Below are 18116 nucleotides of genomic sequence, written 5' to 3' on the forward strand. Positions count from 1 at the left end.
AATGGATCCTACACCACTTCAAGTGGAGTGGAAATGCAAATTAGAGCTGGGGATATACTATTTCCCATGATTCCCAGGGACATATGTCTACATGGAAGACTATTAGTCACGGCCCATAGGTAAAATATAATTTATTTCTTATAATGGTATAGCCCGTACTATCCCAGCCCACAATCTCCCTCAACGTGACAGCCCGCTTCCATTTCTCTACCTCATACAATACCTCACTGCTCTCAACTAATCCTCTCCCGCGCCCCACCACCGACCTTCTGCTCCGACAATCATCGAATAATCATCTTCTGCAGGACGCCATTCTTCTTCTTGTTTACATAAAGGCGCCGGTGAGAGGGAAGACCGACTGAGACAGTCTTAACCACAGTTAAGGGCCACTCACCACGTTCCCCCGGTGAGCCATGAGGATGGCGAAGTTGGTCAGGTGACTGCAGGAGCAAGTGGTGTGGCTCTTGTTGGTGTGCAGCAGCTTACAGCCCTGAGTGGACCAGTAGCCGTTCATGCTCCGCTCCGAGTAATTCCAGAAGGAGCAGTTGGGGTTGTGGTAGTGCTCCTTCTACAAACACAAAACACAGAGGCACGTCGGTAAACATAAATGAAAAGCAATATGCATCCCTTGTGCTTCTGCTTTCTATTACTAATGTCTTAACCTTTAGTGCTAAGTACGACGGTGAGAGGGGCTTGATTACGATGGCATTTGCCAAGCTACTACACAGACGTGAACTTGACTTGCTTTATCTCATTATAGCTCACTATCCACATCTTTGATTAGCACTAATTGCTTTCCATGACACTAGCAGCACTCGTGCAGCTTGTTATTTCCCTACAACAATAACACATGCAATATATCAACGCACTGGCACTCCCCTTCACAAGGCACACGCCAGAGCTGCCTTTTCAATTCTCTTAAGGGGACCCTATTATGCTAATTTTCCTGTTCTATATTTTATTATTATTTTATTCTGGGACTCCACTAGAGTAGCTTAGCATGATTCTTTCAAAGTTCAAGAAACGTCTTATTTATCTTGTACTGTCCCTTTATGCGGCAACCTCAGTTCATCTGAAACGCTGTTTTAGCTCCTGCCTCTTTTAGCTGACGGCAGAAACGAATGTGAAAAAGAGTGGAACACTAGTGCGAAACAAACGTTAATATCTCAAAAACTATACATCATATCGCTTATATTTTGACATTGTGAGTGAGAGCCGAAGTAGCTGAAGGGTTTGATGTATAATATATGTATGTAGCAGTGTTAAAGTTGTGTGAACTGTCACAGTTTTAATATGTGTGAATTTAGTCAAAAGTAACCCGTAAAGTCTGGTAGAATGAATTGTGACATCACACACTCAAGGCTGGCTCCTTAGGATCCCATTGGTTGGCTATGGTTTGAACAGTGCGGGGGGGCTGGAGCAATAACCATATAAGGGCACAAACACACTGGAAACGGAAGCGGTGCTGTGTGTAAATTCAGCTCGAGCAGCAGGAGGAGGAGCCTGGCCGTTCACACCAGAAGCGCTTTGTTTTGCTCCGCGCCGGTCACAACTTGTACTGACTTCCTGCCTGGCAGCACACAATCGCTCACGGCTCGCCTCAAATATAGACCAGACGCGGAAACTATCGCTGTAGACCGGTGTGACCGGCCTAATCTGTTAACAAGGGCGCCGAAATAACACTTCCACATATGTTTACCTCCTCATTTGAAACTTTGCCCGTGTTTAATATGAACATGCAACATTGTCACAGTATGACACAAAATATGGAGAAGCATAATCCAGCGTTGATCTGGGGCTTACATCCAGGTGCTCCAGGGTGAAGATCACAGGGTCGGCCACAAACACGCGGCTGGACTCCTTGGTGATGGAGGCGGACAGGATGTGGGAGTTGACGGTCAGCGAGAGGTTGCGTCTGCTCGGGTCTCCACCTCTCAGCGTAGCGTTCTCTGTGCTGAGGAACTGGCCCAGGTGCTTGTAGAGCACAAACACCAGCTTGGCCACTCCTGCAAACAGCAACAACAGAATGATCAGACATACGAAGGGAACAAATCGTCGCTAGTGTCCGGCGGAAACCTCTTATCTCCAAATTCGGCCATTTTCCCTCTCTCTCTCACACCATAAATGGATTTAGTGGGTAACCAAAAATAACCTGTGAAAGTTTCAGGTACTTTGGACCAGCGAAAGATGTTGTATACTGGTCATTAATATTGTTATTACTATTACACTGTTAAAATGTAAAAAAAAAAAAAAAAAATCTTCCTTTAACACGTTGAGTGCCAGAGCCGAGATATCTCGTCTTACATAATCCAACGCTTGAGTGCCAGAGCCGAGATATCTCGTCTTACATAAACATTTTTTTTTTTTGACGGTGGGACATCAATCAACAACTTTTACGTCTTCTAGATCACTATTGGAGCAAGAGAATGTGTATAATCTATTTTACCGACCACTAAGTGGCGACAGTGCTCTCCTGACTAGAGGAAGGCAAGCATTTTTTTAACTTGTCACGCCATTCTCACCCCAGCCATTCTCATGAAAATGGATGGGGGAAAACGCTTTCGCTTTCGCGCTGATTGCTGGCGATGCGGGATTGCAAATTTACATAATAGATTACAGGTGGAACACACTTTGAAACACGCAGCATAAATATGACCAGAATCGCAAAAGCTTCTCTCAACCAAAACTCCAAGAAGCGAGCGAGTCCATCCCGACTTCCTCAAACAGCGGCCGCGCAGCCACAGGCACAGGACAGCAGCAAAGCACTGAGACTGGTGACAAGCTTGTGACGGCCGCTGCAGCCAAGAAGAACGCCCACGGAGGGAGGAGTTGAAGCAACTCTCCCTCTCGCTCTCTCCCTCTCTCTCTCTCCTCTCTCTCTCTCTCTCTCTCTCTCTCTCTCTCTCTCTCTCTCTCTCTCTCTCTCTCTCTCTCTCTCTCTCTCGAGAGAGAGAGAGAGAGAGAGAGAGAGAGAGAGAGAGAGAGAGAGAGGAGAGAGAGAGAGAGAGGAGAGAGAGAGAGAGAGGAGAGAGAGAGAGAGAGAGAGAGAGAGAGAGAGAGCGCACAGAGTGAAGGGCACCCATAATCACAGGCACGTGAGGTGGTTCTAAAAATCCATTTATCTCCAAACTCTCTGAAAATCTCTGAAACCATGCTGTACTCAACGGCTAATATCTACATAACTACTAACTCTGCAAACTAACTCTTTTAGACAGAGAAAGCACACATTCTATTAGTTATTTTTAGATGATTGGTGTTCACGAATTCTTAACAGAAAATAATCCTCGGCTCTTGTAAAATGAGCCAGAATCCTCAAAAAAAAAACCTGGCACAACTTACCTACAGGATTGAAAAAATGGCTGGCACTCAATGTGTTAAAATATTTTTTTTATTGTGCTGGACAGCGACGATATACACAATGAGTATGTACCAATTATCCATGTGTTATACTGTACATATAGGTACTGTATGAATAAATACAGGTATTATCTTTATGTATTATGTATTTCAAACTAAAACAACTCATGCATGTTCCCCAGGAATGACGGACAATCATCATGATGGAAGTTTCATCAATAATGGTCGGGTGGTGTAGAAGTGATGACCTTTCAAAGTTAGAAATTGTGACCTTTAATTATGGCACTCATTGCACCATTATGCCAATCATTGCACCCTATATTTTCAAATGCCAGAACCCAGTGATGAGATCCTTCATCAATCCAAGTTTCCTCAAAATTGGACTAGTGGTGTCGGGGATATTACATTTGAGGTCAAGATTTTTACCTTTAAATACAGCGCCCTCATTAGGTCAATCAGTGTATTCTTTTAAATGATGGGCAATGGCATAAAGATGCAACATCCCCTTAGTGTTTCAGCAGATAATTTCACATACTAATAATATGGAATATGGAATAACCCCGATGACTCACAGAATCAAAGAAAACCCAGGACAAATATATTCGGTGCTGCTGTTTTGTTCTCACCCATTCTTACTGTTGACTTTGACCGTGTTGGAGGAGAGCTGAATGGATGCTCCACCCTTGCTTGTCTGGGGAAACCGGAAGTCTTGCACCTGACCATCAGTGCTCAACACATACACATTGAGCACTGACAGAGGAGGAGGAAGGGGGGGGGGGGGGGGGAGGAGAAGGAGGAGGAGGAGAAGGAGGAGAAGAAGATTACTCATAGGTCACATGTCAAAAGCAATACAGGGTGTTTAATAGAGCTTTTTTTTTTGTTTTTTTTTATCACTTTATTTCTCAGTTTTCACAAAAAAAAACATGGATGTCACGAATACAGTGTATGAAGAACTCTTTTTCTTTTTTTCCTCCCCTCTACCTCCCTCCCACCCCCCACCCACCCCATGGGGACTGGACAAAAAACAACAACAAAAAACAAAAAACAAAAACAACACCACCAAAAACAACTACAAAATAAAAACAACTACAACAACAACAGTAACAATAATGGACAGATGTGTGTGTGCGACTGTGCGTACAGTTATTTGGCTCACAGTAAACTACCTTTTCTCTGCTGTAATTAAACACTGCTCTCTCACAGTTGGTGACAGTTGGTGACATTGGTGTCAATGACAGTTTGGTCAATTTAATAAAGGGTTGCCATATGCTATCGAAATTATACTTAGGCCCTCGTACAGCCAATCTAATCTTTTCTAGTTTCAAAAATTGTAATGTATCTCTGATCCAGTGTTTAAAAGAAGGAGGGGCAGCCTGCTTCCAATTTAATAGAGCTGTTTCTTTACTGGGAACGGCACAATACTTTATTTAGTAAGATAAAAAGAGATATTGATTTTGTAAATATGGACGATGCACAAATATTGAGTTGGCTGTTCACTTATGAAACATTGAGGTGAGCTAGCTGCCTGGAGAAAGCCCGGAGAAGATAAACTGTACGTTTCTAGCCTTCCTTTCAGCGTATTGTTCACTTCAAACGTATCATTTCAAACACAGTTATGTTATTTGAAAGAATATAGGAGTACTTAATGTGCTCATTTATTTTATTTATTTCTGCTCATGTATTTACGAGAAGATGTATGTTTTGTAAAATGGTGGTGCCCTGGCTGTAAGCCCTGTTGCGCACGATTTCTTCTGCATGTCGCCACCCCTTCTGCATGAAGGACCGTCCTATTGGCTCTGCGATATACAGGTATTTTCTCTCTCTCTCAAAATGATTTCTCAGTCTCTAGTTGAGCGGCGGGGAGAGCGACAGAGAACTGAGTCTATAAAACCCCACAGACTCTTGTTTACTTAAAAACAAAAGAGTCCACTTAGCTCTGGGTTACCTGCATTGTGAGCATCTCAGAAGAAGGACATGACACAGAGGAAGAGCGAATAGAGACACACAACCTGCTGCCACTGGAATGTCAAGTATTCATAGGATCAAAAATATCATTGGCGCTGTTACTTGACTTTCCCCCAGAGGGTTCAGATAACTCGAGCAAAATCTCTGAAAAGCCTCCAAATTCCTGGCCGGCCTCTCTCTCTCTCTCTCTCTCTCTCTCTCTCTCTCTCTCTCTCTCTCTCTCTCTCTCTCTCTCTCTCTCTCTCTCTCTCTCTCTCTCTCTGGTATGCCGGGGTGGCGCTCTCTTTGATGTGTGAAATGAGCGAGGGGTCGGGAGGACGCTGGTATCAGCACACTGCCCCCCCCTCCCCTCTCCTCCAGTCAGAAAGGGCCGCACTTCCTCAGATAGATGGCTTCTGACAGACGGAGATGAGGGATTGTTCTCCGACAGCTCTCCACTTCTATCAGCTTTTAAACCCGCCCTTCCCTCCCCCCCCCCTCCCTCCTCCTCCTCCTCCTCCTGCCCTTGCTGTTCGCCCGGAGGTGCCATTTGGGCTTCGGCAAACTATGTTAATTAGGAGCAAAGGATCATGTTCACTCTATCCCCCCCTTCCCAAAGTCATCAAGCAAGGCGAGCTCAGGGGCCGATCCCGTCGCCGCCTATAGTTCTTCATATAGCAACTAAAAAGGCAACCGGGGGCCCGACTTCTTTCTGTGTCACCGCTGGCATATAATCTCTGTAGTGCGGCAAAAAAAAGTGAGCGCTTGACGAGCTCATAAAAACTGCCTGCATGCAGTGATTAACTAGCCGCCGCACGGCGCATTACATGACGTATTAATCAGTGCTCTCTGGGAGAGACAGTGCAGTGCACAGAGCCCTTATCAGCCGAGCTAACTATCACTTAATGGGGAGAGAGGCTCGGAGAGAGCAGATCTACAGCGCCGCGGGAACGGAACGCTACTACAATGCTATTCAACTGCAGAGTTCTGGACAGTTCATCTCACGGCATATATTCTATCGAGGCTAATTTACTATGCAGGAAATAGATTAGAAATCAATGAAGTATGAGGCCAAAAGAGAAAAAGGTGCGCGGGCGACTATAACCATAGCAACAAAGAGCCCTGTGTAGGAATAGGACAGCTCGCTGCACAAAGCTGACCTAAATGAATGAGATCACATCGCTAATAACCTGCCTGTGAGGGGAGATATTAGCTTGGCTGTGTTGAGCCGACCCCCCGAATCTCCGACAGCGACTCCGTACGTTTTTTTAAAGCCCTTTACCTCTGGCTTGAGGAACACTGTAGCTGTCCAAACATCGCCTTGTGGGCTTTCACATAGGCATAAATCCAAATTTGGTTACTTCCTCTCATACATAACCAGTCGCAGTAAAAAAATATAAAAAATAAATTACGACTTGGTTTCGAAGCAATTTCACTGAGACGGAGGAGATAGCGGGAAAAAAGGAAAACAAACCGCTAATAGCGCAGGTTGTGACCGGCGCACGTGCCCGCCCGGCGTCTTGTGTCTGTCTGGCTGCTGATTGGAGGGGAAACTTACTGATATTCTCCGCAGGCACTTTCACTATAGCCGGCTCGATCAGGTTGTCCGCGAGGACAAACGCGCCTTCCTCCAGGGTATCCAGTAACATGGTGGCGGCGTGCGTTTGTTCTGTGGAATTCATGTCTTCCCAGGACTTCAGGGCTTCCGGCCTCAGGAGGTTGTCAACGGTGTCCACGATCGCCTGTCGCCGTGGAGACACGTGAAATGTCAATTTTGTTGTTTTGACTTCAGTCTAATCACACAGAGGAGCAACGAGCAGCAAATCATACAGAGGACATGCATGGCTAACAGTTACAGAAACAACTGAAATATCAAAGTCACTCAAATTGAGGATGTGAGTTTGCAAGAAATAAAATAAAATAATACAGTAAAAAATGCAATATGTAATATATGTATTTAATATTCTGTTTGCTGAACATAGGCCATAACTTTTATTTTTTTTCTTAATCAAGTCCCCCTTTTCTGCCCCATTGTACTTGGCCAATTCCCGCTGCTGTCCCGGTCATTGCTCCACCCCCTCTGACGATCTGGGGAGAGGCATAGAGTAGCACATGCTTCCTCCGATACATGTGCAGTCGCCAGCCGCTACTCTTCACCTGACAGCGAGGCGTTTCACCGGCAGGACGTACTGTAGCATGTGGGAGGACACCACGCCATTCCCCCTAGTCCCCAACCCGCCCTCCCCGGAACAGGCGCCCCGACCGACCAGAGGAGGCGCTAGTGCAGCAATCAGGACACATACCCGTATTAATCCGTCTTCCCACCCGCAGACACGGGCAATCGTGCCTGTATGGACCGCCCGACCAAGCCGGAGGGCAGCACCGGGGCTCAAACCTGTGACCGTCGTGTTGGTAGGCAGGGACTCCAGCGCTGCACTACCCCGGAGGTCCAACATACTGTAGGCCATATCTGAGGAAGCTTTCTTTTGTCTTTGCAGTTTGGGCTCATTTGTTTTTTGGAATAACGAAGCAACAATGCCTGAGGCGAAACCGAAACACAAACCAAATGTTTCTCTTTTTCTTTCTTTCGCTGAATGGAGCCGTCTCCCACAATGCTGTATTCTCACTTCCTGTTCTCCAGCGACTATTTTCCAAAGAACAATTATCTCCACTCACAATAGTCTTTCCCTTTTTCCACAACAGCATCTGCCTGTAACGGCCTCGAAAAACATTTCTTTTCTCCTGAGGAAATCGGCCAGTCTCATGGAAGCCATGTCTGAGTGGCAGCCTAAGCCAAGACGCGGATAATTCTGCTTGTTTTCAATGGCGATCCTTTCATTTCCTGGTTTCTGATAAGCAGTAAGTAAGCAAAACATTCCAGTACAAAACCCACACGAGAAAAGTATCACATGTTGATAAAACAAGAGTTTCCTTTGACCCTGCAAGGCTGAGTTCATGACTTCTGCCTGGCTCAGCATGCTCACGTCTTCCAATAGAATGCCCAAGTCACGCCCTCTTCCGGGTTCAGCATGGGACATGAGAGATTTCATTCCCCATTCATTTTCCCATAGACGCTTCATAAAATCCATATGAAATAGTTTTGACTCGGTCAAATCAAGCGATTTCAGCTATACTACTTTTTAAAGTTTCGCTCCGAGTCAAGTGTTCTACGGTCTCTCCTGATTCGGAATATAGCTGAATCGCTTGGTTTGACCAACTCTTTTTCTAAGGATCTTTCGAAACTTCTATGGAAAAATGAATGGGGAATCAAATCCCTTAGGCCCCATTGCCGAGCCCCGGAAGAGGGCGTGACTTCGGCGCTCTAATACTACGGCTAAAGCCAGACAGTTGTGAAATGATAACAAATCTAAAGCAGCATAAATCAAAGTGACACTTTAACCATAGGTGCCGTTAACCACAGCAAGGCCCTGCACAATAACGGGAATTAACCGCAACAAGCCCCCTGCTCACTCTGCCAATTAGCACACTCGGCCAATTAGCACACAGCTGTGATTATCCCAAACACTAATTGACCAGAGAGGCAGGATTGTCCGTTTGCCTGCTGGAACAACAGGAAATCAAGGGGATCAACCAAAGTCTGCACCCATCTATGATTAACCACAGCGTTTAACCGCTGAGCTCACATGCGCTAACTAAGTAACAGTGGTGACGGCTGTATCAGACAGCAGCCTCTCAGTGGGTCTTCATGTCTCTGCTCTGGGCACGGAAATCAATCTCTGTGGCCCTGACCTTGCGGGGCGAGAGGAAGCTGGCGAGCTGTGACTATGATGGGAGTAAGTGCGGGGGGGGGGGGGGAGAGGCCGAGCCAGAGTAGTGGTGATTACAGGGCTGTGGCCATTACACCCAGACAGACATTAAATGGTCCGTCCCGCCACCCCCCCCCCGGTGAGCCATCCTCGCAGCGCCCATGGATTCCAACAGGAAACAAAAAGAAAAAGAGAGTCCCCTGTCTCCAATTTGTGCAGCAGAGAAAGAACCTGTGTTTCTGATCGAATCCTCCTTCATTCTCGCCCTGGGTGGAGGTCGCGCCACTCCGCCTGTGGTGGAGGTCAAGCCACTCTACAAATCACAGGGGGTGTAACCCAGGAGAGCCCCCGGCCGCGGCTCGCTAGCCCGGAGAAATGCACGGGTGCGGTCGAGAGCTGCGGTCGAGAGCTGCAGCGAGCGGGAATACTTGGGTGGCGCTGGCTTCAAGAGCAACGGCGGGCGACGAATGGTGACGCAAAAGAGCAGACAGTTCTGCATCAACTGAGGGAATTGTACCCACCCCCCTCCCATTTCTCACAGGAAATTAAGACCTCAGTAAAAACAGCCCCTGACTTATGGCGAACACCCACGAGCCCAGAAGAAACACAGAACGCGATCGTTTGTTTTAGGCCGTGTTTATGCCGCGGCCGGCCGCGTCTTTCGAGCGGAAGCAGCTCGTAGAAATAAGCCATGAAGAAGAGGAAAGCAAAAAGTGAGCGAGGGGAGTGAAAAATCAGATTGCAACACAAACATATGAATGGCTTCAGAAATGAATCCCGTCGATGATTAAAAAAAAAAAAAAGGAGAATTGCAACGGGAGATGATTTCTTCGCTAAGGGGACAAGAGATACTGGAAATTGTACAATGTAAGCAAGTGAAAATTGAGCACACCGCCACTTTGATCACACTTCTGGCTGACAGGGAGGTGCAATTACGACCGTGGGAAGGCAATTACTCACAGTAACGCACAAAGGGCCGACAAGAGAGGGAGGGGCGAGCGAGTGGGGGAGGAAGAGAGAGAGAGAGAGAGAGAGAGAGAGAGAGAGAGAGGAAAAGGTAGATATATAAGTGATAGAGAGGAAAGGAGTGGGAGGACGGACAGACTGAGAGGCAGCTAACAGACAGTGAGTCAGAGGAGGAGGAAGCAGCGGCACATCATCACACACTTACACAAGCAAGCAAGTCGCCCGGAGACAAAAGAAGACAATCATACAGACGAGACAGTGCTGCTGCACGCCGCATGCTGCCGGTCAAGCAGGAGGGATCAGGGAGGGAGGGGGGGGGAGCGAGCAAGTTTGAAAGGCCAGCAGAATACCTTCATATATGCCCTGCACGTCTTCTCTCGCTTTTGAAGCTTTTCCCACACAAAAGAGGATCAAGAACAACAGACACACATTAAGGAAGCAAAGAGGTGGCAGGAAGAGAGGTTATAGCTGGAAAAACACGGATCATTCATTCATGCCACTCACCATAAATAACAGGAATTAATAACAGAAGGAAAAAGCTCTCAGGCCTGTGAAATATAAGCCTAAAATAATGCGACAGCTACAAAGGCGTGGGGGGGGGGAATGGTGTTAGAATTCCTAATAAGAATATGGATTACATAATAGTGGGGGGGGGGGGGGGGGCTGAGACTCAACTCTGATGCTCTGCATTAGTGATGTTTTAAAATACATTGAGCCAATAAACAAAGCAGGAGTCATTTGTACTTCACGGTGTGGAGACTCTAATATATTGTGCCAGCGCTTTTAAACCCTTTGTTGGTCTTTTGGTACAAATTAAGGCCTATGTTAGTCAAGACTGGAGGAAATCACAGACAATACAGCCGCTCTCTCACCCATAATTAGAAAACACAGAAGTAAAATGTTATTTTTTCTCTCTTCTAAATGGCAAGCTAATGCTTTCAGCACATTGTGTGCAACTCACACAGGGAGCCAATCTATTTTCTCCGGACCAAGACGAATCAACCCACGAAAAGACTGCTCCCGTGGACGGGCCTTTTTCACAGCCGCCATTTTAGTGTCTAAAAGGCAGGGTAAACACAGGGTGCAACCAACTCACTAATTAGGGCCCCAGCACTGGAACACATAAATGGACTGGGGGGTTGGAAACGCTAATTAATGTTTTGGTGCACCTGTGCTACTTCCTGCCTTTTAGACACAAAATGGCTGCTGTGAAAGGGGCCTATTCCGATTAACGGCTAAACGTGCTCGTTTTGCTATGTCCCTCCAGTCATTGCAACACTGCTGGCACTGCAGTGAGTGGCCACTGCATAGCGTGACAATGGCGCTGCTGGCACTGGCGCTCTGCACATGAGGATACAAATGACGGCTGTCCTTTGAGTGCAAATCACCTTGTTTACAGAGAAACTGTTGTCGGAAAAGTCCGAATAGCAATGTGATTTCTCAAACTGTCGCTCATCCCTCTGTGGGACCGTCAACAGGTGAGCGATGTGGGCCTGTCTTGGCCGACTCTTCCCTCCGTGTGTGCCGGTAGGAGCTCCGGGGGAGGGCAGTGCCTGGCTTGTCAGTAGCCAAGAGTTATTCTTTGTGTTGGCGGGGGGCTCATGGTCATTAACTCCTTTAAGCTGCAACTGCCAGGTGAGGCTGAGTTTCCAGAGCCAGTAATTACCAGGGAGCAGGAGAGGAATGAGCTTCCCCCTCTGGGCAAGGCCTGCCTCCTTGGCCCCCTCACCTGAGCCTATGTGTGGGTGTGTGTTACCACGCATGCAAGGTGCGCGCGCGGGTTTGTGTTTGTGCGTGGCAGTCGGGCGGCCCGTCTTAACGAATGTCCCGAGCTGTCCCGAGCCAGAGTCGGAGCAAAGGGAGCGACAGAGTTTAATGAGAGGCCACCAGGGGGGCAGGCACAGTACCTTGTTGAAGCTGCGGCCGGCGGAGTCCTTCTCGCTGGGCCGGAGCTCCTGCAGCTGGGCGTCCAGGATGTCCACCAGCTGCTCCATCAGACGCACCGAGGAGCTGACGTCGCCGGCGAACACCGGGCCCTGCGTGTGGCGCGCCAGCTCGTTGGCTAAGTTGGCGGCGTTTTCACCGCTCCGGATCTGAAGAGGCGACAACAGAGATGGTGAATTCAGAGACGGATCAACTCCAGTCCAATGCTTGTATCTGTGTGATGGGTGGGTTTCGCCACTGCCACGCCCCCTTCGGAGACTAGCAGCAGGCCCTGATTCTATTGGAGTCAATGGGAGAAGTGAACATGAACACAGATTATGGCTAATCCTTCCGCTCCATAGTCGTCAATGTAAACATTGGACCCATTTTTCACAAGCCACACATTGTATCTTCTGAACATTCTGACACTAAAATGGCATTTTTCAGACAGACAAATCAGGAGAAAATGAACTTTGTTTGAGACCTGTCTCTGTCTCAGCAACCCACTCTCGTGAAATTTGGGAAAATGAGCTGACGTTAGCAGGTAGCGATTAGCTAAAGCTACATGTGACGATCGCAGATGTACATTAGCTGCTAAATCTGTGGTTGGAAATATTTCTTTTCATCGGGTATCTTAGTTACAATAGATTGAGCTAAGAGGGCAGTTCTGTGTTTATACGTGTGGTTATAAATATCAGTTTTGGGAAACTCACCATCTCTAGCTCAAGTTCGCTTGCTAAGGGGCGGTCGTGGGATAAACGGTCTCAGACAGGGGAGAGAGGTGACCCCGCCCATTTAGGAGACGGGAAGAGTTACCATTTCATATCACTGTCACTGCCTGTAACACTAATGAGTCATCCTGCTGGTGTATTAAATATCTTTGGCGACAACGAGCAAAGCGGGGGGCGGGTCAATGAAGCAGACCTTAGATGATGGGTCTGCAACGTGAAGCTGATATAATGTATCTTGTATACCTCTCGGAGTTAGGATCAATAATAACAGCGCTCGTTCACCAGGAACGATTCATTGTGGGCGGAAAGAGTGTAAACACGGGCATTGAATGTGTAGTCGGGAAGACAATACTTTAAGTGTGACACAAAAGCTTAGTGTGAGAAAACCACAGGTAGTCTGCAATGAGCGTGTGCAGTAGGTAAGAACAGATTTAAGGAAGGTTATATAACCTATATATAAATCTGCGATGCTCAATGCATTGCAGGAGTTTGTTTTTGGCGTACAAACTTTCCCCAACCTCCCTTGACTACGTTAGTGATTTTCTACATTTCCCAGAATGCCTTTTGACAACTCCCGCGCTGCATTCAGTAGCCTAATTGTAGTTGGAGAGCGCAATAGCATATAGCAGAGCTTTTCAAAGTGGGAGGCGGGCCTCCCTAGGGGGGGCTCCAAACAGTTTCAGGGGAGGCTCAGTGAATGGAAGTGGAAAATTACATTGGTTATTACATACATTAGTTATCAAGAGGAGATCACATAGGAATAGCCTCAATTTGTGTGATTTGGTTAAAGCGATAGTTCAGAGATACAGTACTTTTGGGGAATTTGACTGTATTTCCCCACCTTCCCAGAGTCAAAACCTAATAAACGCCTTCAGACAGGCCTGAGATCGCATTTTTTCCAAGCCTTGCCTGAGGGGAGGCCCACAGTCTCAGACTTTAAAAACCCCATACGGCTTCAGGCTCACTTTTCCACTGGTACTGGTGCTACAAACTTTCTCAGTTCTTCGCAATAGCATATGATTTGGTCACACCCTTTTTTTTTTTTTTTGGGGTACAGCATGGTATTAATCAATGATCGTTGTCTTAATTTGCATCCCCTAGTTTTGCATTGATGTAAGGATTGACAGTGACTGGAGACTTTCATCTGAACATTACAGTTTCTCTGCCACGAGCAGTGGCTGACAAAATAGGTCATCTTCTATTATATCATTTTGGTCGTTTTCGCCGCTGTGAAGCGAAACTGGAGAGGCAGAGTCAGGGCTTGATATGAGAACGGGGTGAGCTCCCCGGGGTTAATAACAAGCCCATCCATTTTAATCCCCCTGGAAAAAAATGGTAACTTGATGTTATGTAACTGACGTTGCTCATGTTCAATGTGCAGCGAGATGCGAGATAAAGAAAGTGATGGCGATGAGCGTTTACACGGCAAAATTGTATTCATTGACCGGATTATGAAAAAATGAAATTTCATTTGAATCGGGTTAGTTTATTCTGATTGAAGCATTTTATATGGGGCATTTTTATTCTGATTGATGACGAAACTGCAGGCAGAGAGAGTGCAGTTAGGGAGAATGAGCCAGGGGAGAAGAAAAAGTACTACTTTTAACCACAAGGGCTGCAGCACCCGTGCCGAGGGGCACCAAAACAGCCTAAGGCTGGTTTCACACCGACGACCCACGCCTTGCCTTGCCTCAACCCACGCCTACGCCGAGCTGGGCGTGAACCTGTTACACGCTTTTGCGATCACACCGCACGCCTTTTGCACGCCGAACCTGGAGCCGAGTCACAAGCGCCTCTCCTCTCTCCCGACTGTATTTTTTCACGTGTTGTCCAGAATTGTCATGGGTAGCCTCTAGGTAAAATAAATCTGATATATTTAATGTTCTATTGATGCTGGATATGTATAACCAGGTCTGACTATAGTCGGACATTTTAGAGAGGTGATCTTGCAAGAATATGTGCTGGCACAACAACATTGTCCATCTTGCTTCTTCGGTCGCTATTCTCTCTCATGAAGATTTGTTTGCCGACAGGGAGAAAGCCCCACGTGATAGCCACCCGTCAATCTCTCTCTCGCTCTCTCTCTCTGCTCAATACTGTTGTAGAAACTCCATTTTATTTTGAAATTCAGTTGACTTTGCCAGTTCCCACGGATATTGTCGCGTTTTTCTTTCATGGCTTGACAGAAAAGCCTGCCTGCACGCGCCTTGTCGGCGGGAAAATAGAACTCTCGCCTATTCGATAAAATCGGCAAGGCACAGGCAAGGCGTGGGTACACGCAGGGTTCACGCTCAGGCGTCCGGTGTACACAGCCTCGTTGACTAAAACGGACGCCTATTAAAAAGCGTGGGTAAAGGCAAGGCATAGGCAAGGCTTGGGTCGCCGGTGTGAAACCAGCCTACAGCTGGGTGTGTGTCCCCCACCCCCCAGGGATGCTCACGGCTGGGTTCACACCGACGATGCCTTGCCTTGCCTTGCCTTTACCCACGCTTTTTAATAGGCGTCCGTTTTAGTCAACGAGGCTGTGTACACCGGCCGCCTGAGCGTGAACCCTGCGTGTACCCACGCCTTGCCTGTGCCTTGCCGATTTTATCGAATAGGCGTGAGTTCTGTTTTGAAGCCGACAAGGCGCGTGCAGGCAGGCTTCTTCTGTCAAGCCATGAAAGAAAAACGCACAATATCCGTCGGAAATGGCAAAATCAACTGAATTTCAAAATAAAATTCAGTTACTACAACATGTTGAGCAGAGACAGAGAGATTGACGGGTGGCTATCACGTGGGGCTTTCTCCCCGTCGGCAAACAAATCTTCATGAGAGAGAATAGCGACCGAAGAAGCAATGTTGTTGTGTGCCAGGCTGCCAGCACATATTCTTGCAAGATCACCTCTCTAAAATGTCCGACTATAGTCAGACCTGGTTATACATATCCAGCATCAATAGAACATTAAATATATCAGATTTATTTTACCTAGAGGCTACCCATGACAATTCTGGACAACACGTGAAAAAATACAGTCGGGAGAGAGGAGAGGCGCTTGTGACTCGGCTCCAGGTTCGGCGTGCAAAAGGCGTGCGGTGTGATCGCAAAAGCGTGTAACAGGTTCACGCCCAGCTCGGCGTAGGCGTGGGTTGAGGCAAGGCAAGGCGTAGCTTGTCGGTGTGAAACCAGCCTGAGGCTTAGTTCACACAGACAATCTATGCCTTGCCTTGCCTCAACCCACGCCTACGCCGAGCTGGGCGTGAACCTGTTACACGCTTTTGCGATCACACCGCACGCCTTTTGCACGCCGAACCTGGAGCCAAGTCACAAGCGCCTCTCCTCTCTCCCGACTGTATTTTTTCACGTGTTGTCCAGAATTGTCATGGGTAGCCTCTAGGTAAAATAAATCGGATATATTTAATGTTCTATTGATGCTGGATATAACCAGGTCTGACTATAGTCGGACATTTTAGAGAGGTGATCTTGCAAGAATATGTGCTGGCAGCCTGGCACACAACAACATTGTCCATCTTGCTTCTTCGGTTGCTATTCTCTCTCATGAAGATTTGTTTGCCGACGGGGAGAAAGCCCCACGTGATAGCCACCCGTCAATCTCTCTGTCTCTGCTCAACATGTTGTAGTAACTGAATTTTATTTTGAAATTCAGTTGATTTTGCCATTTCCGACGGATATTGTGCGTTTTTCTTTCATGGCTTGACAGAAGAAGTCTGCCTGCACGCGCCTTGTCGGCTTCAAAATAGAACTCACGCCTATTCGATAAAATCGGCAAGGCACAGGCAAGGCGTGGGTACACGCAGGGTTCACGCTGAGGCGCCCTGTGTACACAGCCTCGTTGACTAAAACGGACGCCTATTTAAAAGCTTGGGTAAAGGCAAGGCATAGGCAAGGCTTGGGTCGTCGGTGTGAACCCAGCCTAATGATCATCCTGCACTCGCACGAATGTGACCATGTGAAATGGTAGCGTGCACATGGTTGCATAAACTCAAACAAAATTTGCCGCTATTTTGGCCATAGCCTGGAGCTCCGCATTTCCAATTGTCCACGTTTTTCTTCCAGTTGAGGAAGAAAAGCAACAGTTATGCCCCTTACTCAACTTGTGCCTGCATTGTATTCTGGTCTATTGAGGCTACTGTGCCTGCATAGAGAGGCAAAGTGGAACGTCACTTCCTGCTTCAGCACTGTACCAGAGATTTTCATCCGCCATTTATTTTCCCATAGACATTTCGTAAAATGCTTATAAAATAGTTGTACTTCGTCGAACCAAACGGTTCAGCTAACGCTATAATCGGGAGAGTCCATAGAACATTTCACTCTGACCAAAATGAAAAAAAACATCGAAAGAATATTTTCTTTAAACCCGCATTCTTTTTACGTTCTGGTCCCAGTGAAATGTTATGCGATCTCTCCTGTTTCTAAATATACCTGTACCGTTTGGTTTGAACCAGTAAAACTATTTTTATACGCATTTTACGAAATGTGTATGGGAAAATAAATGGCGGATGAAAATCTCTGGTACAGTGCTGAAGCAGGAAGTAGGCGGTCACTTTGCCTCTCTATTGTATTCTGTCTATTGAGGCTGCTGTCAGTGTAGAAATTGGTACCTCTTCTTCTGTGATGGATTTTTCTCCCTGTATGATTGTTAAAAATGGCATGTCGACTCTAGACAGAAGCCCTCGCTCTCCGTTTTGAAGGGCTGACACAAAAACCTGACGTTTACCATTGATGTTGTAGACAGCGGTGGAGTTTTCTGCTATTAAACGTCATTGAAGGAAGCTGTGCTGCAAATTTATCAATGTGATGTTGCATCAAACAACACAATGGGCCCAGAAAAATTAGCCTAGGTAAACCCAGCCACCACGTGACCTGCTCTCTCAGTTCCCAGTCTGACATACTAACATACCACTAACATAGTGACTGAGAACAGGTCTGAGAGCAGGTCACGTGGGGGATGGGTTTACCCAGGCTACAGAAAAATACCTCCATTGCCAAAACACTTTTTCTTTTTTTTGTCCAAAGTGTTTGAGTGCGGGTTTTTCCTTTGAGGGCCGAGCCTTTCCTCAGAGACACGTCGGAAAGAGAGCAGAGATTTCCGCTCATTCCCCCTGGCGTATTTTACAATTAACACTTTTCCAGGGTACCTTTTGTGCCACTTGAGTCACCCAGTGGGAGGTGCAGTTGCTGAGGTCCGGTCCTTTGGAACACCAGGTCCCCGCCATGGTGCAGAGGAAGGAGGCGATGCCTGCAGTACCGCACAACAAACACAGCATGTTGGAGGGAAGCCAAAACCTCTCTCAGATACTGTCTCTCCTGCTGCTGCTGATCACCCATTCAGACAGACTCTCGTCTCCAGTGCGGGACACTAACTAACTGGTCAGCAGGAAAAACCATTTCAAAACCATTTCCGAGCCTGTCAGCTTTGCATAGTCT

At 47.1% G+C, this 18116-nt stretch overlaps 1 protein-coding gene across 1 annotated transcript in view; it reads right to left on the reverse strand.

Annotated features, from left to right (window-relative positions):
- Positions 1-18116, reverse strand: part of adgrl2b.1 (adhesion G protein-coupled receptor L2b, tandem duplicate 1) — a 120064-nt gene that overhangs the window by 25637 nt on the left and 76311 nt on the right. The window contains 7 exon segments of the mRNA XM_083653543.1: positions 395-568; positions 1804-2006; position 3984; positions 3986-4107; positions 6860-7043; positions 11942-12127; positions 17828-17928. Of these exon segments, the coding sequence (XP_083509669.1) occupies positions 395-568; positions 1804-2006; position 3984; positions 3986-4107; positions 6860-7043; positions 11942-12127; positions 17828-17928 (971 nt within the window).

This window comes from Poromitra crassiceps (genome assembly GCF_964638095.1).
Source record: "Poromitra crassiceps genome assembly, chromosome: 17".
Classification (NCBI taxonomy): domain Eukaryota; kingdom Metazoa; phylum Chordata; class Actinopteri; order Beryciformes; family Melamphaidae; genus Poromitra; species Poromitra crassiceps.